This window comes from Nansenia antarctica (assembly GCF_963989245.1).
Source record: "Nansenia antarctica genome assembly, chromosome: 20".
NCBI lineage: Eukaryota > Metazoa > Chordata > Actinopteri > Argentiniformes > Microstomatidae > Nansenia > Nansenia antarctica.
In genome coordinates this window covers 19,239,822-19,266,450 of record NC_137693.1, presented here as the reverse complement: position 1 = coordinate 19,266,450, position 26,629 = coordinate 19,239,822, and the positions used below count along the sequence as shown (strand labels likewise).

The window sequence follows — 26,629 nt, the reverse complement described above, 5'->3', positions numbered from 1 at the left end:
TGACGTCACGTTAGCACCACAGACTGTGGCTGCCAAGAACTCCACTCACTTGAGCTCCCTGGCGATGTCGCCATGCTGGGAGTCCTCCAGTATCTCAGGCAGACTGGTGATGATGTCACGCTGGATCTCCACGGGTGCCACGGAAACCAGCTGCATCAGCTTACCTGCTAGGTCCTGTAATTATGATTGTAGTAAGTATACAGTAAGTATACAGTGTAGTAAGTATACTTTATTTTCCATAATACTTAATACTCTCTAGTTTCAATGCTCATTTGAAAAACCGCTAAACTCTATTATGGTTTTCCGGTTGGAGCTTGTTTCTGTGAAATGTCTTAAAATATAGGTTTTGCTTAGAGAATTTAATGTTCTGTCATGTTATTCTCCCCTGCTTTCCATCAATCTTTCCATTTTCCCTTGGATGAGACTTAGACCCCCCCCCCCCCAAAAAAAAAAAAAGATTTTGAGATAAAAACTGCTAATTTAGCAGAAAGGTTAAATTGTGTGTGTGTAGGTGTGTGTAAATGTCTACATTTAGACACACACCCGTGTGTGTGTGTGTGTGCGTGTGCGTGTGCGTGTGTGCGTGGGTGTGTGGATGAGTGATTATTCTCTACGTGGCCTTCCCTACAAGTAGCTTACAGGTCCAATAGCCAAAAGTGAAACTAATGTCTTTAATGCATCTTTTAGGAAATTGCTCAATCATTCTGGTTATTTTGTGTCCTTTTTTAAATGAGAAAATATCGGAAACAACACCGAGTGTTTTTTTTGTTTAATTCCCATTTTATCACCATAATATTCAATAATTTTTATATTCTAAATGCAGAATTGGATTTCTCACACTCAAAAACATATATTTCAATGTATAGGCCATCAAAATAGGATTATTCAGTCAAAAACGCTGTTTGAATCCATTTCGAATGGTGGCCATCTTGAAAAATGGTGGCCATTTAGTTTTTTCAAGTGGAAACCGTACTTTTCTGAGAGAGTAGGTCCCAAAGCACTTGTGTGCCAAATTTGGTGCTTGTATCACCAAGCGAACGATTATTTCATTAATCTGCTGCACTAGTTAGCAGGCTAACCGATATTCAAGATGAAACCCGCTTCCACAGTCCACTTGTGACGAACACAGCCCGTTGTCTTATGGTCTGTCAATGTTGGCGAAGGTCGTTCAGGTCACGTCATTACCCTGGATGTGCTCCGGTAGTGGGTTCTAGTCGCCCGCACTCTGCCACCATATATGGTGACCACCACGTAGGACCGGGTATGATGAGCACAACAAGGTAGGAACAGACACCGACGACAGGGAGCAGTTTAGCCTTGACGGCACTTTTTTTTTTCTCACTTTAATTACGGTATTTTATTCTTTGAACTTTGAAACACAGTATTTCAGAAACAGAACAAAATCACAGCTTTGTTGCAGAACACTAACATGTATAACAACAACCTATAACAAATGATAAACAGAGATTCTGTGAATGCCTTGGTTACTCTCTGAATCCCCTTGTCACAAAGCTGTGTTAACGGAACAGCATCAAGTCCTCCTTACACATAGCACTCTTAAATCTGAAGCCCTCGATGATCAACATGTCACCTATCTCCTCTATGCTGCCTGGCTGACCTTTCCCTGGCTGTCTTGAAGTACACTGCCTTAACATCTTCTCAGTCTCTCTTTATTCTCAATGTCTCTCTCTTGATAGGGCAGTTCCTCAGGCTTGAAGTGGCAAATCTGTAGCCTGTCCTCACATTCCATATCACTGATACAACTCAGCCCCTCCATCGTTAACCTTGGGTACCATCCTCCACTTCAGGCAGCTGGGTGACTCACACTGCACCCATGTCTTGTCCATGTAGTAGGATAACTCATTCTCATTGCCATTCAGGTCAGGGAGATTCATATTTATATACAGAATTGTGTTTCTTCTGAACTGGGTTATCGACAAAGCTTTTGAGAAAACTCACGGCACATTTACTAAAGAATAAGCAATACAGGGAAATAAAAATCCAACTCAGGTCTCTGCCTGGCCCTTTAAGGGTCCAGGGAATATAAGTCACAAAAGGCCTCTGTGCCTTGGAGGCGTGTGGGGTGGGTCCATGACCAGGGGCAGCTCCGTGGGTACGGATCACAGGGGGCTTCCACTCTATGGGCTGTGGGGGGGCTCTTTCCCCCTTCTCTCCAAGGCCTAGGCCCAGGCCGGCCTGGCAACAGACAAACACAAGTTAAAATATTTTACTATGGAATTGCTGTGCCGGAAACCGGCCCTCACCCTCACGACGCATCTGGTTCTGTTCACCCCTCTTTCTGTGTGCTGTCTCCTCTCCTGCTTATCTGTGACTCCCAAGGAGGAGGCACAGGTGTGGCACATTCGGTTGACGAGTCTGTAGTTTGCTTCCCTGGCCACTGGTTGATTAGGGAATGCTGGTCAGCTGTGAACGGTTATGTTGCCAATACACCCAGTACTTTGTGGGGGTCACTACAACACATATCTGTAAATAAGTTTACACACACACACACACATCTGTAAATACGTTTACACACACACACACATCTGTAAATAAGTTTACACACACACGTACACACCTGTAAATAGTTCACACGCATGTAAATAGATTATTTTGTTATGTTTTGTATTATGTTCTAAATGTTCTAAATCTGTGAATAAATGTAGTTATTTTGTCATCAAAAGCCTTTTTTCCTGTGTTGTTTTTATTGTTTCATTGAAGTAAACAACTTTTCAGATGTTTGAGGTGTCACTAAAACTAAAATATTTGGACGTCAGTCACCGTTTTGCTTGAATTTGCTTCTCTGCAGAAAAAGCTTGTTTTCTCTGTTTATTGGTCAAAATCAGGTGTTTTTGCTGAAACTACGGCCGATTTCTAAACAATCAAAGAGGCTAGAAACAAACTTTATTTTTCTGATGAAAGAAGAGAGTCTAAAGTTTTGGTAGATATGTTCAATGTTTATGTAGTCCGAAAAGTCAATATTTGGTGGGTCTTCAAAGTTCAGCGAAAATGCCCCCAAAAGTCTGGCAGTATGGAGCTCTCCGCTCTGAACATGGCTGGCAGTCAAAGAGTTAACATCATTATTTGATTTTTTGAAATTATCATTTCATTTCCGCACTCTATTAGACAAAATCACGCTATAATTAGTCGCTACTTGGTTTTCAGGTGTGGATTCCCCCCCCTCCCTTTTTTTGAACTCCTCCCTTTCCTTTTTCTATTTAAACTTCCTCTTCCTGATTCACTCTTCAATTCTCCCTGATGAAGGCACAGTGTGCCGTAAACGTTGGAGCTTTTTCTTTCTTTTAAGCCTTTTATGATATCAGTCTTGCTTGACTTTTTTAAAAAAACATTCTTGATAGGTTGGGACAGAACCCATATCTACCTTTTAAATTAATTATTCCTGTCAGTAGTTTGCACAAATAATTTTGTACAAACAAATTGCCTTTGCACATGGTTGGGGGAGGGGAAATTAAGTCTCTCCAAATGTTGAAACTCTCTTCCACATTGAGTGTGTGGTGTGTGTGGAGTGAGTTTTGCACTCTAAAAGCACCTTGTGTGTTTCTTCAAATCACAGAGGTTGGGACAGAACCCATATCTACCTTTTAAATTAATTATTCCTGTCAGTAGTTTGCACAAATAATTTTATACAAACAAATTGCCTTTGCACATGGTTGGGGGAGGGGAAATTAAGTCTCTCCAAATGTTGAGACTCTCTTCCACATTGAGTGTGTGGTGTGTGTGGAGTGAATCTCAGTGGCCAGTTTGGAAGAAGTCCTCATCCAGCAATATAATCACGACTTTTCAGAAAAACAGTATGAAGGGAAAACTGAATTGTCAGAAGAAGACCGTACATTTATGAAAATTGTATCAGACTCTGTAAGCCTTAAAGATGGTCATTACTACTTGCCATTACCTTTACGTAAGGAGGAAGTATTCATGCCAAACAACCGACATATAGCAGAGCAAAGGACTCGTCATCTCCTCAAACGCTTCAAGAGAGATGAGACATTTTTGACTGAGTATAAAGGCTTCATGAACGACATGATCAAGAAAGGTCATGCGGAGAAAATCCCTCTAGATCAGGTTACACAGAAAGAAGGAAAGATATGGTACATACCCCACCATGGCGTCTACCATAAACAAAAACAAAAGATCAGAGTTGTATTTGACGACACCCCGCCCTGCCTGCCCGCGCCCACACACCCATCCCCGCCGGGGGAAGCGGGCCACGCCGCCGATGCCAACGGGAGTGTCCGCTGACTCTTTGACCCTCCACTCCGTCCAACGGATTATAAACACAGACAGAGAACACTCTCCGTACTGTCGGACCGCCTCTGGCCGAGCGAGGGGACTGACTCCGGGCAAAGTTCCGTAGTGGAGGGGGGAAGCGATGTGGCCCCTTCTCCCCACGCTGGTTGTCTTATGTATCCAGATGTTGCTGGTGATGTGCAATCCGTTACAGCAGCAGGTGTTTGGCGTGGACGGGGTTAACTTCAGCGTGCACGTGGAGAACCAGACGCGTGTCCGGGACGCCATGAGCCGCCGGCACCACCGGGTCTACCAGCTCTACAGCCGCACCAGCGGGAAGCACGTCCAGGTGCTGGGCCGGCGGATCAGCGCCCGCGGGGAGGACGGAGACAAATATGCTCGTAGTGGAGGCCGATACCTTTGGTAGCCAGGTGAGAATCCGAGGCAAGGAGACCAACTTCTACCTGTGCATGAACCGCCGCGGCAAGCTGGTGGGGAAGAAGACCAGTAACCGCAGTGCAGACTGCGTCTTCGTGGAGAAGGTCCTGGAGAACCACTACACGGCGCTGATGTCTGCGCGCTACTCCGGCTGGTACGTGGGCTTCACCAAGAGGGGGCGCCCTCGCCGCGGCCCCCACACCCTGCCCAACCAGCAGGATGTCCACTTCATGAAACGCTTCCCCCCCGGAGAGCAGCCTGACCTGCAGCCCTTCCGCTTCACCACCGTCAGCAAGAGGAGCAAGAGGGTGCGGGCCACTGGCCCCCGCTAACAGCTAACGCCAACCCGCCTTGCCCACCCCCTGTCTGTACCCGCTCATCTCTACACCCCCACACCACTCCTGTCACAGGACACCCCACCCCCCACCTAACGCTTCCCTCTACTGGGATAAAAATGTACCTTCTTCCGGACCCTGACGAATGCTAACCGGGCTAGCGCTAGAACCGCTAAGTTGCCTGTAAGCCCTGCTAGCTGTCCCAGTTCCGCTTCCTTCTGTCCCTATCGTGTTCATTCACCGGGCATGCTAACCGTTAATGGCTAACCCTGCTATCAGACCCAGTCCATCACTGACAGCTCGTTGGCCTGGCCTACTCCCCTGCACAACCCAGGAACATTGACAGGGCCCTTGCAGGGCGGCCAAACTGAGGTCCAGGCTTTACTCTCTACGTAGGCCTCGATTTTCCCCCAAGCACAAGCCTGAACGCAAGATTTGTTTGGTGAGCAGCTGTCTGACGCTGTCCAGGACAAAGATATGTACCCCTGAACCAGAGAGAGAGGGAGGGAGAGAGAGAGCGAGGGAGAGAGAGGAGAGAAAGAGAGAGAGAGAGGTCTGTGAGACTGGTGTCAGGGAGCTGTGGAAAGTCCATTTGTGTGTAACATGTACTGGAACCTTACTTTTTTCATTTCAACTGGACATTTTGTTCATTGTTCTTTATGGCTGAGACCATTTTGTGTTATGTTGGCAATAATATTGAAATGTATATTAAAGCTATGGACATTAAAGCTATTTACCATCACTGACTAGCTATTCTGATGTATGAAAGGTTGATTGATAAACTGCTAAATGTAAATGTTTAACATATCAATGTATTGTTAACTGGGACAGCATAACAAGGGGTTTACATGCTCTTTAGTTAAGAATTAGAAATGTGTATTGTTGTTAGTTAGGAAATGACTGACTTGCATATCACAGAATACTATATGCTATGCATTGTGAATCAACAATTGCTGGTTTCAAAATATAATTCAGAGCTAAAAAATGTTTCAACAAATACCTTTTGCCCGCTTTTTACAAACATAATGCCATTTTCTTTTACCCCTTGATTGAACTAACTGTACTGTACTTGGTATAGGTGTTGCAGGATCTGGTTTGAGACATGCATGAAAAGGGTGTTAGTTTGAGGCTTGAGTGTGAGGAGTAAAGGCGAGATTTGTAATCGTTCTGATAGTTCTGTCCCTGTACTTCTGTTCCAGGTGGACTTGGTTTTTGGTCATTCTCATATACCTTTTTGTACTGCAAGGTATTTGTAACATAGCCAATTGTTACACATCTTGCTGTGATATTTTCTATTTTCATACAAAGTCTGTACAGCTTTTTTTGTATGCAGGCATCCATCTTTTTTTGTTCTTGCATGAAATGCATAAGATGATATGGAGAGAAAGGTATATGCATATAATTGCATTTGGTACTATAGTCTACCTAATAAGCAACCGTTATATTTCATATAATGCATATTTTATTTTCGAAAATTACTCTTAACTATTTAAATCAGAACAATGTATTTTTTAGAGTATTATAAAAAGGGAACTGTTTTTGAAGGTACACTTTTGTTTGTATTTATGGATGTGATCATTAAAAATGACAGCATAGATACAGTCAAAAGAATGTAATGTTGTACAATACTGCAGACTATTCATAAATAAACTCTTTGCATGTTAAAATAAAAAAAAAAGAGTTGTATTTGACTGTACAGCATCTTGGACCGGGAGAAGCTTCACACAGGAGGGGATTTTATTTAGCACAGATCGCTTCTTTCTGAGGTAAATAATGATGTCGATTTGACAAAAACAACTTACGATCGACTTACCAACGAGAAGTGTAAAGTTTGGAGATACACGTCGAGGTGTTTCACTTGGCAGAGAACAGTGAAGATGGAAGTTGGATGTCTGGCACTGAGAGATCTCATCAAAGTTGAAGTGGGTGAAGTTGGGGGTTGCAAACATGATCAGAAGGAGGAGGAGATCCCCAGACACATAAAGCCAGAAAGACAATCAAGAACTGCCTATTCTGTCAACGCTTGCAAACTAGAGTAGGTGAGCAAAAGATGGCCGACCTTCCACTAGATCGCATCTCACCAGATCTGCCCCCCTTCACTCATGTTGGTATTGATTATTTTGGACCCATTGAGGTCAAAAGAGGCCGTGCTCATGTTAAAAGGTGGGGAGTCATCTTTACGTGCCTTGTGAGTAGAGCTGTTCATCTTGAAGTTGCCTGTCACCTGGATACGGATTCATGTATTAATGCACTCAGAAGATTCATTTGTAGAAGAGGCCCAGTGACAAGCATTCGAACAGACCAAGGCACCAACTTTGTTGGAACACAGAGAGAACTTGGAGAAGCGCTGAAAAGGTTGAATCATGAAAGGATTCAAAATGTTTTATTAAATGAAGGAATAAAATGGACATTCAACCCTCCCTCAGGAGCCCATCATGTGAGTTTGATGAGAGAGAGGGAACCAAGATGCAATGGTTCTGGTTCTGGTTTTAGGTTCTGTGGACTCAGCTGAGGTGCTGCAGTCCAGTCCTCTGAGCCCCCCCCCCCATTGTACATGTTATACAGATTGTACAGATTGTTTTTTTTAAATGAAAATGTAATGGATAAATGTATCCCATTGTACATGTTAACTACATTGTACAGATTGTACAGATTGTTTTTTTTTTATGAAAATGTAATGGATGAATGTATCCCATTGTACATGTTAACTACATTGTACAGATTGTACAGATTGTTTTTTTTAAATGAAAATGTAATGGATGAATGTATCCCATTGTACATGTTAACTACATTGTACAGATTGTACAGATTGTTTTTTTAATTGCATCTTGATGATAATGATTCCATTATCTGGAACCAAGATGCAAGCTTCACTACACACACACACACACACACAGTCTCATCAGATCCTGCCAATCCACTAGATGAAAACATCTGCTTAACTTTAATAAAAGGAAGCCCTACCACTCACTCATACAGACAGACAGACACACACACACACACACACACACACACACACACACATCACACCCACCCACCCACACACACACATCGTCTGGGAGAGATTGATCAGACAAGTGAAGAAGATTCTCAGTTCGGTGGTTAAAGAGCAAACATTGGATGACGAGGGTCTACAGACAACTATGTGTGAAGTGGAGCTGATCATGAATGACAGACCCATCACAAGAGTCTCATCTGATCCGAATGATTTAGAAGCTCTTACTCCGAATCACCTGCTGCAGATCAAAGGAAAGCCAGTCATGCCTCCAGGACTTTTCCAAAAAGAGGACCTCTACTGCAAAAGAAGATGGAAACAAGTCCAATACATCGCAGACCTCTTCTGGAAAAGATGGATACGAGAATATCTGCCACTCATGCAGGAGAGAAGTAAGTGGAACAACCCAAAAAGGAACTTCTCACCCGGTGACCTTGTTATTATTGTGGATGACACGGCCCCTCGTAACTCGTGGCTAATGGGACGGATATTGAAGACATTGCCAGACACCAAAGGCTTTGTTCGAAGTGTCCTCGTCAAGACCAAGACCAACGTCCTGCAAAGACCCATCAGCAAACTCTGCTTGCTGATGGAGGCAGACTAAAGAGGAATCTATTTTGTGTTAAGTTGTTTTTTGAAGTTTGGCTCCATGAGTTGGTTTTTGAAGTAATTGTTCTGTAAACAATTAGGGGCTGGAATGTTGGAGCCAAAAAAGCTTTATATTATTATTTATGAAAAGCCACTTGAATGGTATTTTGAAAGTGGTACTTTGGCCCATAAAGACTTTTATTTTGAAAATGGGTGTCGCCCAATCTAAGGACAATTGATATAAGGAAGTGATCTCTCCTTGCTTGGGCTTGATGAGTCCTGACACGTGAGGGTGCGACACAGTTTTTCAACCACATCACGATAAACCACCACATTAGAAAAGATTGATTGTTTTGTTTGTTACAAGTTTTTGTTTGATACAAGTTATTTTGTTTGACAACTTTGTTTTAATAACTTTGCTTTTGAATTCCGATCGGGGATAGGCCCGACCCAGAAGTGACACACATACAAACAAACATTTACATACGTGTACATACCACACCACACCAACATATTACTTTCGTTTGTTACTTTATTTGGACTTTGGATTACAAGACCACTTCAATTCATGGAAAGGTCCAGAGTCTTTGTTGCAAACGGAGGAACTACAAACAACCAGGTGCGTTGAAACCAACACCCACTCATGCCAGGACGATGGCTAATTTGATTAATTTGATAGACATGATAGCCATCACAGTTAGAAAACCTAAGTGATGCAAATTACAAAAGCATAATCCAAAATATCAGTAAAGATGTAGACCGCTGGTCAACACTTCCCCTGTCTCTATTGGGCCGTATTGAGAGTGTACGCATGAATGTGCTGCCTAGGCTTCTATACCTGTTCCAGATGCTACCCATCGATATCCCCAAATCCACATTTGATAAGTGGGATAGACTCATCTCAAAATTCATATGGCAAGGAAGGCGCCCAAGAATCAGACTTAAAACACTACAACTATCTATTGTAGACTTACATTTTGGTCCTCTGCAGCATGGGATCTATACACGTACCTGCAACCGTACATGAAAGAATAGGATAAAGCCAACATGAGTCCATATGTATCCCCACATAACTCCCTGTAGAGTGATGTCACTACCTCACCCATGTGTGTTCAACGCAAAGTCATATCTGTCCGGTCTGCGCGGATATCATTTATTTATCTGTGGCAACTCCCAGGTTGGGTCAAACTCTTTTGGGGGATTTGACGGTGTGTTGACATCTTTTCCGACGTTGGTCTCCTTTTGGAATTAGAACCATTCTCTTATCGCTCTCCTCCAGACGCATATGGAGAACATGGCCAGACCTCTGAACTCAACCTGCCTGCCTCCGACCCACGGCAACGTACTGAAGTCCCTTCTGGAGAAGCCCATGAAGCTGCCGTTCCATCATGAAGAAGGTATTACAAATTAAAAGTATTTTTAAAAAGTGCATTTCGAGGCGTTGTCTTGTTGTCTTGGCCATGATTATTGCCTGAAAACGTATCTGTTGACGTTTGTAGCGCAAGGGAAAGCGAAATAGAATAATATTTCCATAAGTAGATATTTGCTTAATGCAGTGCTATAATCATTATAGAGTTATGAAGCGACCTAATCGTTCTAGATTTATGAAGTGCGCATGATTCCTGCAAATAATTTCTGCAAATCATTTCTGCGCTATCATGTCAGAAAAGTTGCCAGTGTGGGGATGAATATCTACAATCCCTCCAACCAACTCATGGAACCACTGAAGTCGGTAGACAATACGTAGTAGACTGACAGAGATTTACACACACTATATTTAACAGTTACAATTATTTAGAGAGGCTTCACTTGTGAACATACGATATCCTTAATTTATGAGTTAACTATCTTAATGTTGGCAATATTGCGTCACTTAGCAATACGCTGTGTTCCGTGTTGGTTTTTTCTCACCTGTCGACTGAAAGCTTAAATACAAAATCAATATTTGGAAGCCTCGTCAGGCTTTGAAGGCTGTTCCAGAACAATCCCGCAGAGGGCGCTTTTCGTATAGCAGCTGATGTTTGTTTTGGTTACTTTGTATCCGATTGTAATCTCAAAAATATGAATAATAATCTAGCCAAATTACTAAAACCTGAATTAACCTTGTTAAATCAACTACTAGGCTAATTCAAGGACTATTGCCTAGATTTTGGCTATATGATTGTCTATCAGTTTTGTCAGGGTGGTTGGTTCTTCAGGATTAAAACGATTAGATGGGTTATATTATAATGGTCTATAATCATTTGCAGGTTTTGAAAAACAGAAGGAGAAGGAGAAAAAGCTGGATGACGAAGGCAGCGGGATCAACACTCCACAGTCGGCCTTCCTGGGGCCAACCCTGTGGGACAAGACCTTGCCTTATGACGGCGACAACTTTCAGCTGGAGTATATGGACCTGGAGGAGTTTCTATCAGAGAACGGCATCCCTTCAAACTCCACTCATAATAACCAAAACCAACAGCAGCCACAGCCCTCTCTGCAGCAGGCACAACTTGCACCCACCAAACCCTCCTTCATTCACACAGGTCCCATGGTCCCCCCGAACTGTCTCCAAAGCCCATCCAGAGCAGGTAAAGACAAAATCCATAACACACACACACACACACACACACACACACACACACGTACACATGATTGTCCTGAAGCACATGCACACTCACACCTCCAGAGTTAAAGCCTCTCTGTAGGAAAAGAGCTAGCTAGCCGATGATCCCAAAGTGCTAGTTGTTCACCTAAATTTCGTTGTTTGGTACCTGTACTGTAGCAATGACAATAAAGACCATTCATTCATTCATTCATTCAAAATGTTGATATTATATTGTTTAATAAGGCACTATTTAAGGTGAATTAGACTGTTGTTTTTTGCATTTGTGTTCAATCATATGCAGGTAGTTTGTGTTAATATGTTAAATATCTCTTCAGCAATGCTCATTTGCAGTGCAATGTCTCCAAACATGACTGCAAATGTTTTCTGTGAAAGCACTTAATGGTTATTATAGTATTCTTATACGGTTTAATTAATCCCTTAAAAAATAATCACACTGCCATTTTCTATTAAACTATTGTTTATCTCAGACTATTTCAGGCAACCTTCAGGACTTTCAACATCATCCTGGAGGAAATTGTTTGCACATTATATTGCAAGATGATGTAGTTTTTTTGCTGAGGATGTGTTTTGTGCACAGTAACTTTGAACATATGCCAGATATAAACATGTTAAGCTTGCACTGAATATCTTTTAGACCTTGATGTTAACTGCCTGGTTTTAAATGTTAAGAAAACTGAGGAGATGGTGTTCGACCCCAGAGGTGTTGGGGACCACAGGCCTGTGGTCATCCACAAACAATCCATCTCTCAGGTCGCCTCTTACAAATATCTTGGGGTTTTCATTGATAACTCACTCACCTGGAGCACTCATGTAGACAGCCTTTGTAGCAGATTACAACAACGACTACACTTCCTACGCCGCCTTAGAGTTCATGGTGTTGACCCAAAATGTATGCTACTTTTCTACCAGTCTGTCTTAGAGAGTCTCATCAGATACGGCATTACATCTTGGTTTGGTAACCTATCTGTAAAACTAAGGTCCAAACTGGTCCGACTGATACAGACTGCATGGAAGATCATAGGGGTGAAAGACCACTCATCCCTGCAGTCTATTTTTGAACAGGCTACTCTCAGACAGGCTAATAGAATTCTCATGAATCCCTCCCATGTCCTACATGCAGAGTATGAACTGCTGCCCTCTGGGAGGAGGTTCAGAGTCCCCCGCGCTAGATTAAATAGATTTAAAAAGTATTTTATTCCCGTTTCTGTTAAACTTTTAAACTGCACCAGATGAATGTAACTTATCTTGCTTATCATTTTATTTCCACTCTTGTTTTAATCAGGTCCGCCTTCTGTTTGTGTGCTAATATTCTGTATTGTCTGTTGCTCTTTGTTGGCTGCTGTGGGGTGTAAGCCCAATACACATTTCCCAGTGATGATGAAGATGATGATGATGATGATGATGAAAACCTTTATTGTCCCCAATGGGGAAATTTTGTTGTCAAACAGCTTAGTTAGGGCAGACAGAAAACATTCAATAAATAAATAGATAAAACAGTGCAGGCTCAATAAGTAAAAAGTTCCAAGTTCCAGCTCCAGGTCTCCCCCACCCTGCAGGGCCTGGTTGTAGAGTCGGAGTGCAGCTGGAACAAAGGACTGTCCAAATCTTTTTGTACTTTGACGGGGGAGAACAAATCTGTGGCTGAACTTGCTCCTCATCCCCGCCAGCTCGCAGTACATTGGGTGGGAGGGATTGGCCAGCATGGCCGCCAGTTTTTTCCCCATCCTCTGTTCTGCCACCACCTCTAGGCTGTCCAGCCCGGTCCCCACCACAGAGCTGGCCTTCTTCACCAGTTTGTTTAGCTTCGCAGCATCCCTGGCACAGATGTTTCCACCCCAGCAGGCCACGGCGAAGAACAGAACGCTGGCAACCACCGACTGATAAAACATTTGCAGCAGCTTGTTGCAGACGCCGAAAGACCTCAGCCTTCTCAGGAAAAACAGTCTGCTCTGCCCTTTCCTGAGAAGAGCCTCGGTGTTGTCAGTCCAGTCCAGTTTGTTATTAATTTGTACTCCCAGGTACCTGTAGGAGTCCACCCTCTCGACTTCCACCCCCTTGATGGTGATGGGGGCTGGGGTCCTTCTCTTCCTCCTAAAATCCACCACCAACTCCTTTGTTTTGCTGGTGTTAAGCAAAAGGTAGTTGGTGTCGCACCACTGCACAAAGCTCTCCACCAGGGCCCTGTACTCCTCATCCCTGTCGTCTGTGATGTAACCGACGATAGAGGAGTCATCAGAAAACTTCTGCAGGTGGCACTGGTCGGAGCTAAACTGGAAGTCGGAGGTATAGAGGGTGAAGAGAAAGGGTGACAGAACAGTTCCCTGGGGGGCACCGGTGTTGCACACCACCACCTCAGACTGACAGCCCTGCAGTCTCACATACTGACGTCTGTCTGTGAGGTAGTTGTGGATCCAAGCCGTCAGGGAGTCCTCCACACACATCACTGCTAGTTTGTCAGCCAGCAGTGATGGCTTGATGGTGTTAAATGCACTGGAGAAGTCGAAGAACATGGTCCTCACCATGCTCTGTGGCCTCTCCAGGTGTGTGTAGGCCCTGTGCAGCATGTAAATGATGGCATCCTCCACCCCAATGCTCTCCTGGTATGCAAACTGCCGGGGGTCCAGGAAGTCCTTCACCTGGGGCTTAAGGTGTTGCAGCACTAGCCTCTCCAGGATCTTCATGACCTGTGGTGTCAGGGCGACAGGTCTGTAGTCGTTTGGGGTGCTGGGCCGTCCCTTCTTTGGCACTGGGACGATGCAAGAGGTCTTCCAGAGCTGTGGCACCCTCCTCAGTCTTAGAGATAGACTGAAGAGATGTGATGGGACAATAAAGTGACTTTTGACTTTGGAACTTTTAATTCTGAATTTAAAAGTTTGCTCCAATTGTAATACAGGAGCATTAGAACCAGCATTCTTGATCTTGATGAGCAGACCAAGACCTAGGTCATCATTATTTTTCAAATGCTCTAGGGGTTTATTGTGGGACTGTTGGTATTAGCAAATCTAAGATCAGGTGCATGTGTTTCATTGTACATATTTGTGTCCATTAAATGGTGACCATAATGTTTTCACCAAAACATCATGGAATGATGAAATCATATGAAGGTGTTTATAGCCAAACAAGGATAAGGCAGCAGTGTATACAATAGAACATAAATGCATTTATAAATAAAACAAATTTGTAAACAAGTAAAATGTATTATTTGCATCTGCTCTGGTCTGTAAATACAAATTCTGTCTGGCCTTAGGGTGGGAGAAAATCAATAATAATAATAATAATAATAATTTGAGTATGCGAGAAATTTAGTAGGCGAGCAGTTATTTCCGGGAAATTTGAAGTCGGTTTTGATGGACACGCCCACTGCAGCTCGAGCTCAGACTCACCTGCACGTCACGTGCTTGTAGAACGTCGAGAACATTGAAACCTTAACTGCTGTTAAACATCTGTCTGACTCAACTCTACAAGTCACGGTAATTCACCGTCGTGTGAAACACGGTTTTATATTACAAATTGCCTCAATTATTTATCGAAATATCATATTGCTAAATACCCTTGCTCATAAGCTTACCAGTATATGCTTTATTTATGTATTTATAAATGTATTTAGCATCTTGACTGTTTGAGCTGCCTGGCTAGCGGCTAGCCCACATAGAACTAGCTGATCCTTGTCAGGTGTCAATCAGCTAACTTGACTTTAAATGTAGCTAGTTGGGAACTGTATAATTAAGTGTACCAATTGAGGTAATTGTAGTAATTAACATTAGCCACACATTCTAAGGCCATAGTGTTTGCCGTGTCTATCGTCGTATAAATCGGCTGGTTTAGAGTGAGTTGTTGTCAGTGGCGGACTGGCCACCGGGCATGCCTGGCAAATGCCAGGAGGGCCGCGAGACTCTGGGCCGCTCAGAATGTATTATATATATATTTATATATATATATATATATATATATATATATATTATTTGTAATTTTGTCTCTGGTGATTTTCATTGAAAATAACTTATTTCAGCAGACCGCGGCCCAAAACATATTATATCGGCCCGGGCAGCGGATTTGCGGAACCTAGGATAGTAGGGGATGGTAGAGCAATACCGCTACCTGATTGGTTGGCGAAGCACTCGTGAAGAGCCCCCTCATTGGCTGGCGAGTCTACCATCTAATTAGCCAGACTCCTTGCTATAAGCAAGCAATATTGGGCTAACGTAAACGTTATCCAATAATGCGTTGTCCATGTGTTGAATAGAAGTGATGATAGTTGAGTATGGTTGAAGTCTGCAGACCAGTTACTGCTCCTAAATAGTGTTACTTTATTAGATGACTCAGTGTTGCTTCTGAAGAGTCCGGAGGGAGCATGACTATGGGAAAGTGAAAGAGGGGAGCGGTGCACAGCAGAACATGAACACACTCCCCTGAAGTTGCGTCAACACAGTAATATGGTTTGTGGGTATACAATGTGACAAATTGAATGTTAACAAGCTGGTTAATATCAGAATAAAACGTGCAGACTGCAGAATGAGTGTTTCTGGTTTATTTTATGAAGCTGGTTCACATGACCAAGGTCAGGCTAGTACTGTATACACTGTGTTGCCCAGTCAATAAACATGTTTCCTTATGACTTCTAACCTTTCTTGGTGTAGGTAGGGGCCCGAACAATGACTCAAGCCCAGGGGCCCCCACTAGGTAGGGGCTATGCTTGGGAAATGGAGTTCAATATAAGATCTAAAGAATTAGCCTACTTGTTGTGAGTTTGATTTCAGAATTTAGCAGTTGGCATTGTTTCTCATGTTTTGGTCTGGCCTATTTGTCCTGAATGTGCCTTATAGCATACTACTGGTTATACTATGCTCTCAATAACGTTGTGTGGATTGTTGTCGGCACTCTGAATTCATCAGCGATTGTAGTGTGTCAGTTGCGTGTGCGTGTGTCATTTGTGTTCCAAATGTCTACATTCGATTCTAGTCAGTCTGGTTATCTCAAGCTTTTTATGTTAACAATCCGTGTTGATGTTGCGTTTGGAAATAGGGCTGTTGTGTCGCAAATGCCAGGGCTGTTTTTTGATCCCAGTCCGCCCCTGGTTGTTGTGATAAACTGTTGTTGTTATGTTATGTTATGTTAATTTCATTTATAATGCGCCCCCCATCCAACTTTTACATCGGCCCGGGGCGCAGCCCGGGTAAAGGAACAGATAAAGACAAAGACAAGGAACACAGAAAGCAATCAGACACAGACGACTTAAACGTAAAACTCAGGCATACAATTCACAACAAATAGGGAGTAGATTTAGGGAATGTCATTTCGGAAGAGGTGGGTTTTTAACTTGGCTCTAAAGGAGTCCAGAGTGGGGGCAAACTTGATGGCAGAAGGGAGCGCGTTCCACAGGGTCGGTGCTATCACTGCAAAGGCACGGTCACCCTTCCTCTTGAGGTTGGTACGTGGGACCCTCAGGCTGAGTTGGGCGTCGGACCTGAGCCTGGGTCTGGGCCTTGAGGAGGTAGACTGGTCCAGGAGGTCCTTGATGTAAGGTGGGGCGAGACTGTTGAGAGCTTTAAAAACAAAGGTGCAGATTTTGAACTTCACTCTCTTCTTCACTGGGAGCCAGTGAAGGGAGATGAGGACAGGGGAGATGTGGTCCCTCATTTTGGTGCCTGACACCAGCCTGGCAGCGGCATTTTGGACTAGCTGCAGGCGGTAGATGGTCTTATCAGGAAGTCCCGCATATAGTGAGTTGCAGTAGTCGAGCCTAGATGATATTAGCATGAGGACGACCCTCCTCAGGTCGCTGGGGGTGAGGAAGGACTTGATCTTGGCTATGATGCGTAGTTGGTATAGGCATGCCTTCACGACGGAGCTCACTTGTCGGTCAAGGTTAAGCTCGGAGTCAAAGATGACACCGAGGTTCTTGACATGTGGTCTGACAAGGGTGGACAGGCTTCCCATGTTGGTGCTGAGCGATGGCGGTGGTGTTGCCGATGAGGAGGATTTCCCCCTTGCTCTCATTCAGCTGTAGGAAGCTCTGGGCCATCCACTCCTTCACATCGCGGAGGCAGTCCATCAGGCGCTTCAGATCGGCGGGGTCGTCAGTGTTGATTGACAGGTAGAGCTGGGTGTCGTCCGCATAGCAGTGGAATGAGATATTGTAGCGTTGAGGGATTAGACATAGGGGGAGCATGTAGAGGGAGAACAAGATGGGACCGAGGATGGAGCCCTGAGGGACCCCCACAGGTGAGGTTGGCTTGTCTTTGTTGTTGTTGTTGTTGATAAACTGTTAGCTACTGTTAGCTTAATCGCTAGCGAACTTGTTGTGCTAGTCAACATAATAGTCCGCTTTCTCCCCGGCCGGAGTGAAATACGTTCAAATGAAACTACATAATTGGTTTAATTTCCAGTTTATTTAACAGTCAGTGAATGGCAGGAGTGTTGTTAGCTTGTTGGGGTTAAGTTTTACTTTGATCTTTGTCAATCTGAGCTTGTAGGACGGTCTCAATAGGTGGACCAATCAGCACCGCTAGTGGAGGTAGAACTTGGAGAACTTGGAGGTAGAACTTGGAGGACGGGCTCATTGGAATGCATGAAATTGTATCAAACGAGATCCATTCCATGCATTACAATGGGTCCGTCCTCCGATTTGTTCTTCCACCAGCCTCCCCTGAAATAAATCTATGGCTGAATGGAAAATAAAGCGGTTGTGGGGAGTGCCCTCTAGTGGTTTGTTTGAACCACAGCATTAGACAGATGGGTTGCTTTTGGGTTGCTTTTCCTAGTTCAGGACACGTGACCAGATCTAGACAGATATATCCAAAATATAGAGACTAAGCTATAGAATATGCACACTCGGTGACGATAATAACCGACCAACAGACTAAAATGAACATGCATATCAAAATGAAATGAATAAGAATAACAGACAAAGTGTTAATGAACACTAAAGGTGCGTACCTCCCCCCCCTCCCCCTCAGGTGGTGGACGTTGCTTTTCAGCATGTGGATCAAACTCTAACATGATGAAATCCCAAATTATTAATGAAATTATGCACTGAGATTATTCTTGTATAATGAAAAGTGCTTTATAGATGTTATTTATTATTATTAAATAACTTTGATCCAAATCCATCCATCCATAGTTCCAGTTGCGGTCCACCACATAATAACCAGTGTTCAGTGACTGATCTGTGAAGTAAAGGTTTCATAATGTTTCTCTTTGTGACCAGGTCATCTGGATCAAAGGAAAGGTAAACGATGAAAGGTAAACACATGCTGGTCACGCGTATGCACGCGTATGCACAGCCCCCAGCCGGAGGAGTCTGGGGAGAGCCAGAGAGACAGCCCCTGCAGCAACACACAGCCTGGAGCTCACAGCCCAGGTAACTAAACTGGAGTGCATCTGGAGTCAGAACAGGGGAAATGAGTTTTGTCGGGCACTATTCCCTTTCAAGATTATTTCAAGAGACGTTCCAACTGCTGCTTCTTAAAAAGAAGAAGAATGAAATCCCTGACCCTGGTGTACATATGTATCTTCCTTAGATACTCAGTAGTGCTATTTTGGGGCTCCCATAAGGCTGCAGATGTTTAGGCTAATCACCTACAGCCAAGGTCAGGGCCAAACCGCAAAAACAGTTTTTAAAAGGCGGAAACAACTCCTTCAGCCGTTGTGTTACCTTTCTCCTACCCCTCCCTCTCTTCTCAGGTGGAGGTGTGGAGGCTGATCTGCTGTGGTGCCTGACGTCCCCCGTGGACCTGCTGGGTGGTCCCGTGCCCTCCTGCCTGCCCTCCCCCCAGCTGCACCCTGACCCCGTTTTCCTCCAGCATGCCGACCTCATCCGCTTCGAGTCTCCGGTCCCAGGTAGGCAGCGCACAAACAACCAGTGTTTTTTTGCATTGATAGTATTTGAATGGACATTGAATGGATCTCTATAGTCCTTTTCCAGACACTCATTACGTGCGCCCCTCTTACATTATTTGGAGAGAACCCTGTGTCATGTCCCAGCTTTGCTGAATTCTAGTGGCTGTGAGGTGACTTGGTCCCCTGGTGTACAGCATCACAGTGAACATCACGGACAGGTTAACTGGCAACCTGGGGCAATGCTCTGGGAGCATAGGATGCAGGGAGAACAACGCTGGTGTTCTCTTGATCAGCTATGTTTTCTCTGTCACAGTCCCCCAGGCTGAACTCTCTCCTTCAGAATATCACATTTCACTCTTGACCAATGGCACCGGTGGTTCAGCATTTATGTTTTGGGGATATTTTTTGTTGCCCTGGCCTGAACTTCAGAGTGTGGGGTTGGGTCCAGTGTGGCACACGGCCAAGTATTCTGGAGGTATGAAATATGCTTGCTTACAGATGACACGATTACAGATGAATAATCTGAAATTGATTAATAGCCTGATTTTGATGAGGATTATCAATAACAGTAGCTATAGAGGCCTAGATATTACAATTTAGATCCATCAAATGAATAGCCTGCCTGTAGTTTACCAACACACATTTTTGACATGCTGTGGTTTTATTATCTTTAGCAACAAGGACCTGCCCAACTCAGTTCAAATATTGATTTTGATTTGACCCTTTGTTATGCAGCATAGTGGCACGCAATGCTCCATCATGCTTAGTTAGCCAAAAGTGAGATCTGTTTCTTGTCTGATGAGATCTTTTGCTTGACATGTAATGTGGGGGAAAAACACAAATGGTTTGAAGATTGTATAGTTGGGAGGAGTGGAGTTCATGTTCCTGTTTTTTTCTTCTACTACATAATGCTGTGATATTGAAAAAAGATGTAGGCTCATAAGGCTACCACTTGGTTGGTGTGTGTATTCTTCCATATTATGTCCATGGTTTGAATTGACGCCTTGTCAAATGTCACAATGCATTTAGCAGAAAGAAACCAGGCAGTCTCTCTTTGAGAATGTGCTGTCATAGGCCTATTGTTAACAGATGTGTCAGATCAGAGAGCTGAGAGCTTCATGTGGCTGTGGTCTTTGAAGGTGTGGGGACTGATCTGAGATAAAATACATAATTATCAGCAGTTTTCCCCTTGAGTAAGCTGTCAGAGGAGCACTGAGCACATTTCTTCTACTGCATTTATCTGGGTTTATTTATGTTCAAAGGATTTCATCATAAATATAATGATCCACTTGATTATGCATTTTGTTCTAAGCCTAATTGGAATGAATTGTGTTGTTGTTTTAATGTTTGACCGTGTAATAGCCTAGATTAAATTCATATTACTCTGAGTGATTCATATACCACTCTGCCATATGTTGAATATTTCTTTAACATTTTAAATGTTAGTCTTGAAATATATACTAGCCTATTATTTGGACATTCTGGGTCACAATCACTTCTCTGAACATAGGCCTAGCCACGATTTTATTGTCACCAGCGTAGCGAGCCGCTATAGAGACATTTGATGTCACATTTTCCAGCAGAAATAAGTTGTTTGCACTTATTCTAGCTGGCTTTCGTTCTCACTTGGGAGACGTAGCTAGCTTTTAAATGTGTTACATAGCTTATTGATAACAGAAAATGAAGTGTGTGTGGTGTGTGTGGCATGTGTGGGCCGGTGGAAGGTTTTACCAGTAGCTGTTGTACAATTAGACCAGTATAATTACCGCCACACCCTCCATACTGTTATTTTGCCAGTAACCCGTCAGTATGATAAAATTCATTGTACTAGTTTGTGTGATTTGTACTATGTGTATAATGTACATTCATTGTTGATTATTTTGATGGTGAATCTACAGCACTTTAACTGTCCGAAACAAATTTCCCTCAGGGGAGAAGAAAATATACACTGATTAAGTGCTCTCAATGGAGAATCTCCACTGAAGATGTTTTTCAGTCTAGGACTAAGCTTAGATAAATCCTAAGGCCCCATACTGTATATTGTGGCAACTTTTCCTAGCACTGTGACTGCCGATGGCACTTGCTCTTATGGAAGGTTTTACTTACTACTTTGCTGTAGCCTGTATGCTTTTATTGAGATTTGGAACGGGTAGTCCAAATGGAGGAATAAATGAATGTCAGACGGCACAGGTAATACCAATTAATTAAATTAGTAGAGAGTAGGCTAATTAGGTTGATTGTTCAGTAACGAGGCTGTTCAGTAAAGTAGCTGTTCAGTTAAGTAAGTGAAGGGTAAATATGTGCACAAATCTGCTGTCACGTTGCTCCGTTCGGTGTCTTCATTATGATGTGTGAAGCACATCGTTTGATTTCACTTGTCCCTGAAAAATGCTACTTGTAGCCTAATAATGATAATAATAGACAAGATGGTTCTGGATAGTTTTTTTCTAGTGATGTTTACCCATGCCAAAGAGCCATATGGATGACTCTCTCTCTCTCCCCACCCCACCCTCTAGAGCTGTAGCCAGAGCACAGGCTGTACCCTGTGGAGATCACATGGCCTAGGCCGTGCTGCGGTCACGTGCGAGCTGTGTTGTTGTTCCAGCCTAGCCAGCCACCCCTGCAACCTGCACCCACACCACCACCACCATTACAATCCCCCTTACTACCCCCCAGAACAATACAATATAGAAGATGGCTGCAGAGATAACCAAGTAATCTGATGCCTGCTTATTGTGCTAAAGTGGACATTGGAGTGTGTGAGGAGGGGTTGTGCAGGGTGAGGCTGCTAGGTTAACCTCCTCACCCCCCCCCCCCCTGTCTGATTTAGCAGCCCTACATTCCACCTGCTCTGTGTGTGCTGTGCTGCTACCCACCCACACAACGCAAATCCATACGCATTGTGAAGGAATTACCTCTTGATGTAATATTGCTTAATATTACACCCACTCATTACTAGAACATTCCGCCTTTTCTCAGTGTCACGAGATTGTGAATGTTTGTGTCAACAACAGGATGGTGTTTCATAGATATATATATATCATTTCATATACTGACTCAAGGTATCGTCATTTGTCTTTTCCAAACTTTCCCTATTTTCAGCAGGAGCAATCCAGTTCCACACAGGCCTTCGGGTTGTTTTGCGGACTGAACACTCTCAAACGTGTGTCCGTGTTGTCTCCCGTCTCATCCTTTCCTTGTAGACGGCGCACCGTGTCACTTGTGTTTTCACACCCGTCACCTGCAGGTCAGAGCGAACGACTAAGTGGTTAGGCTGCATATTTCGGGTCATGGATGATGGATATAGGATGGATATTTTGGGTCACTGTGCTTGTTATGTACACATGTGATCCTGTCCTGTGCTCGGCCTGACGGGATTGTCTTGGACAGTGTCTAGTTTTAACCCAGTAAGTAGCTTGTCATCTATCTTGGTGCTAAGCTTAAGTGTGCAGTGGTCTGTGGAAGGGGGCAAGCACATGTGCGGGTTCAGCAGCTATAGTGATGAGAGTTTCTCATTCCCATAGAAATATGGTGCATTGAAGCTGGCTCCCTTGAAGCCCCCTTGAAGCCCCCGTTCTGGTTTGATTTAGTTTCCCACTTGATGGTCAGCGTTTTGTTTAGCCTCGTCCACCTACGGCCACTGCGCTTCCGTGTCTATTTCGGGCAGCAAGAAGTGGCTCTGTGCCTTGGGTTTGAGTTCTGCTATGATATGAGGTGACTTGGCTTAGGCTGACCTGGCCATGACTGGGGTTGAATAAGCCAAGAGAGGAAATCTGGATTCTATAATAAATCTGCAGGATAACTAAGAGGGTCAAGATGGAGATTGAGTCTAGCGCCCCCTACTGTGAAGGCTGCCGAAGAGCGGCTGGATATTGCTTTGTTGATTAACCCCGAGTAGTAGCTTAGTAGTAAGAGCGGAGCCGAGGTCAAAGCCTGCGGGCGTTGTCCCAAACCTCAACCAGAACGGACTGGAGCTAGGAAGGCAGCTCTGACCGAAGGTCCTTAGCATGGGAACAGCCTTGAACACACTTAAAAGCATACAAAACAGGCTCATGAGTCACCAATATAGGCCTAATAAATAATGGAATGTTGTTAGTAGAAAACTGAAACACTGTCAACTGATCACCTGCTCCACACAGTTGAAGTCAATTAGGTTTTACACAACATCCATCGAGATTGCAACGGTGTGTGTGTGTGTGTGTGTGTGTGTGTGTGTGTGTGTGTGTGTGTGTGTGTGTGTGTGTGTGTGTGTGTGTGTGTGTGTGTGTCTGTGTGTGTGTGTGTGTGTCTGTGTGATATTGCTCCACCTGGTGGTACAAATGCCACTTGGCAGTCGTTTTCAAATATTCAGTATTGAATATAATACAACCAAAGAATTACTGAGACTTTAAATATGCAAGAGGTTTAATTCCGAGGGTCAGCTCCTTAACATGTGAAAGAAAAGAATGGCATGAAATATGTGACGCAAGCACAAGTTAGCTTACCCCAAGTGGCCTCTTAGTCCAATTATGAGGGCCTCTCTAGAGAACTTGATTGAGCTCCTGTTGCTTCTGTCCAATGGTACAGAGAAAGGTTGAAGGAGGCGTTAATGGCATGTCATCATGGCGACCTTTTGTGTTGAACTTTACACAGCTGTCGCTTTAATAATATTCCCTTTAGAGAATTGGCTACCTACTGAGGTCTAAATAAGGCTTCTTCATCACCATGGTTTTCTAAAGGACTATTAGGCGACACAAAGCGGTGGCCGGTGGCCACAGCTGATTTTGGTCCTTGTATCGTAAATAGAGAATGATTTCCACCTGTCTGTGTGTAACAGGGCTAGAGGAAGGGGGGTGTTAGGGTTATGTGTTGTGTGCCCCTTGCTCTGAAAAAGCCCTCTGATACTTTTCCAGGGGTAAGTCACTGTCCTTTAAAGAGTGGCGGTGATACATTAACATTTGTACTTTTGGCTCATCTCTCTCTCTCTCTCTTCCCCCCCCCCGCAGGACTGCCCTCAGCTGGTAACACACCCAGCCCCATTGACCCAGACTCCATCCAGGTCCTTGTGGGCTACGAGCCAGACCCGGCGGACCTGGCCCTGTCCAGCGTGCCAGGCCAGGAGATGTTTGACCCCCGCAAACATAAGTTCTCCTACGAGGAGCTGAAGCCTCAGCCCATGTTAAAAAAGGCACGCAAGATCTTCATCCCTGAGGGCCTCAAGGTAACTAACTCTACTAAATCAGGAGCCCTGCTTATGTTGAGAGAGAGAGTCTCTCTCGTGTGTAGGTGTGTACATGCGGCGGTGGAGGGTGAGAGAGAGAGAGATTAGGCTTCTTGTTTGGCTTGTAAGGCTCACAGTTCTTTTGTGTTATGTAAGCAGCAGATGGGCTTATTCAGTCTAAAGAAGAACAGGTATTTCAAACCACAAGTAAGGAGGAGAATAGGAGGGAACGTTAAGTCTGGCAGTATTCTCGGGGCGGATCCATCATGCACAACTGTCAGAGACCTTTTCGCCATGATGAATTTTGAATAGCCTATTTAGGATGTTTTAGAACGGATAGATGCTAATCAGATGTCAAGCGGGCTAGCATGTTCACATTTTCAGCAGCCAAATACTAACTCTCTGTGTGACGCTAATACTCCATTATCAGAGGCACACATTACTGAGGCTAAAGGTTGGTGATTGTGTCAGGTGGCTGTGGACAACAGGTTAAAGCTGGAGCTAATTCAATGTAACAATGCAAGGAGGCCCTTCACTTCTTACTCTGAAGGAGGAAGCTAGCTCTTTTACGCTGCCCCTGTATCATTATGCTTCAAGTGAATCAAACACCAAAATGACGTGTGGAAAAAAACTCCCAAACATCGAAACTCAACTCTTTCCTTTCTTTGTGTCCGTGTGTGAACAGGACGACAGGTACTGGGCCAGGCGCAGGAAGAACAATGTGTCAGCCAAGAGGTCACGGGAGGCCCGGCGACTGAAGGAGAACCAGATCGGCATCCGGGCCAGCTTCCTGGAGAAGGAGAACTCGGCGCTGCGCATGGAGGTGGCAGACTTGCGGAAGGAGCTGGGTCGCACCAAGAACATTGTGGCCAAATACAAGGCCCGGCAAGGGCTACTGTGATTCTCCCAACCCCACCCCTATGCCTAAAAGGATTGGGATGATAGAGTATCCTGCAGTCAGGCACAGATTTCAGAATATTACTGATAGAAATGTATAATTGAAGGAGGGCAAGTTATTACATCGCATTTCTATCTGACAGCAGCATTCTGTAAGTCACACTTAATTTTATTAAGCCCATCGTTTAAATATGTTCTTTATAGAAGAAAGTTATAAATGGAAGTTAACACTATCGGTAAATAAAGGACACAGTTTGAGGAGAGAATAAAGCAGTTGCAGGCATTCTTATTGACACACTAGAAAGAGCCTATTCAGTGAAGTGTGTTTACTTTAATATACAGCACCAAATGAATAAAGAGAATTAACAAGAAGCAGATTTTCCCCTACAAAGGCCAGTACATCATTATGTGCCAAAACAGACTGTACAAACGTTACAAAACATTGTGGTAAGGGATCAAAACATTTCAGAATAACCAATGACTTCAAAATCATCCTTATCTCCACTTAGCTACAAAAGATATCCAGGAGAAACAGAGATACGTTTATTCCTACTATGGGCTGTAGCATTTTCACACAAGGAATATTTGGAGAAGATATGTTTCAGACATTGTGTGTTGTCAATTGCAAGATAAACATGGGAATTTAATGAACCAACAAACAATCGTTTGTTGTTACCTGATGATGATGATGATGATGGGATGATTTCTTTCCATAAATTCAGAAAACATTACATCTGGTCTTCCTAATTGCCCAACTAATAATTATGTCAAATACTAGTTGAACAAAAGGAAGGATCTTGAAACACACAACTCTGAATTGCCCATTAGCAACAGATGAAGATGAAAACAAAAAAGATAAATATCATTAAAGTCTGTGCAAAGAACATTCCAGTATTCACAGGCTTTCAGAAAAAAGTGCTGCACCAATCTTTCAATACTGCATCAACAGAGGCTGCAGTGATTATGCGTACAGATGTACATCTCACATGTACTGGAGATACTGGATCTTTCCGGAGGCTTAGTGCAACAAGCACATTATTTCAATGGCAATGCTGACAAATCTCATTTATCTCATTTTATGTCAAGCCTCCACCTACACATGGGTACTATTAAATGCATTGAAATGCAAACCCCAAAATCAGAACAGACACGAACCCAGTAGTTATTCACTGAATTGTGAATGTCAAATGGTTCTGTGGTCCTTTGTATACCAAAGAGTGTCCAAAAAATAAGACTGCACTTGGATACGGGTTAAAAATACAGACAATTTACATTAGACAACAAATGTCTGAATCTGTATTTTGTGTACAGTGCAAATTGACTTCATAGTGAAAAACCATCCGCTAAAATTAATGCCAACTGCTCCAAATCAATGGCAAAACAATGACTGACAAAAAATCACTACACAAATGACATAACAACTATGGAATGTGACTGAACTCTCTCAAGTAATACAAAAGCCTGATATCAAATACTGCACG

General features: G+C 43.7%; 1 protein-coding gene and 1 pseudogene across 2 annotated transcripts; both read left to right on the top strand.

The window, feature by feature from the left end:
* Nucleotides 1-4,390: 4,390 nt before the first annotated feature.
* Nucleotides 4,391-5,018, top strand: LOC308174718 (fibroblast growth factor 18-like; annotated as a pseudogene). The gene has a single exon. The product of its transcript is annotated as a fibroblast growth factor 18-like (transcript).
* A 4,871-nt stretch (nt 5,019-9,889) lies between these two features.
* On the top strand, nt 9,890-25,152 carry LOC308174308 (hepatic leukemia factor-like; the record flags this gene model as incomplete). The annotated part of the gene is made up of 4 exons (XM_080549387.1): nt 9,890-10,001; nt 10,854-11,174; nt 24,037-24,251; nt 24,937-25,152. The coding sequence occupies 4 exons, from the start codon at nt 9,890-9,892 to the stop codon at nt 25,150-25,152; spliced, it is 864 nt and encodes a 287-aa protein (XP_080405513.1).
* Between the last annotated feature and the right edge of the window lie 1,477 nt (nt 25,153-26,629).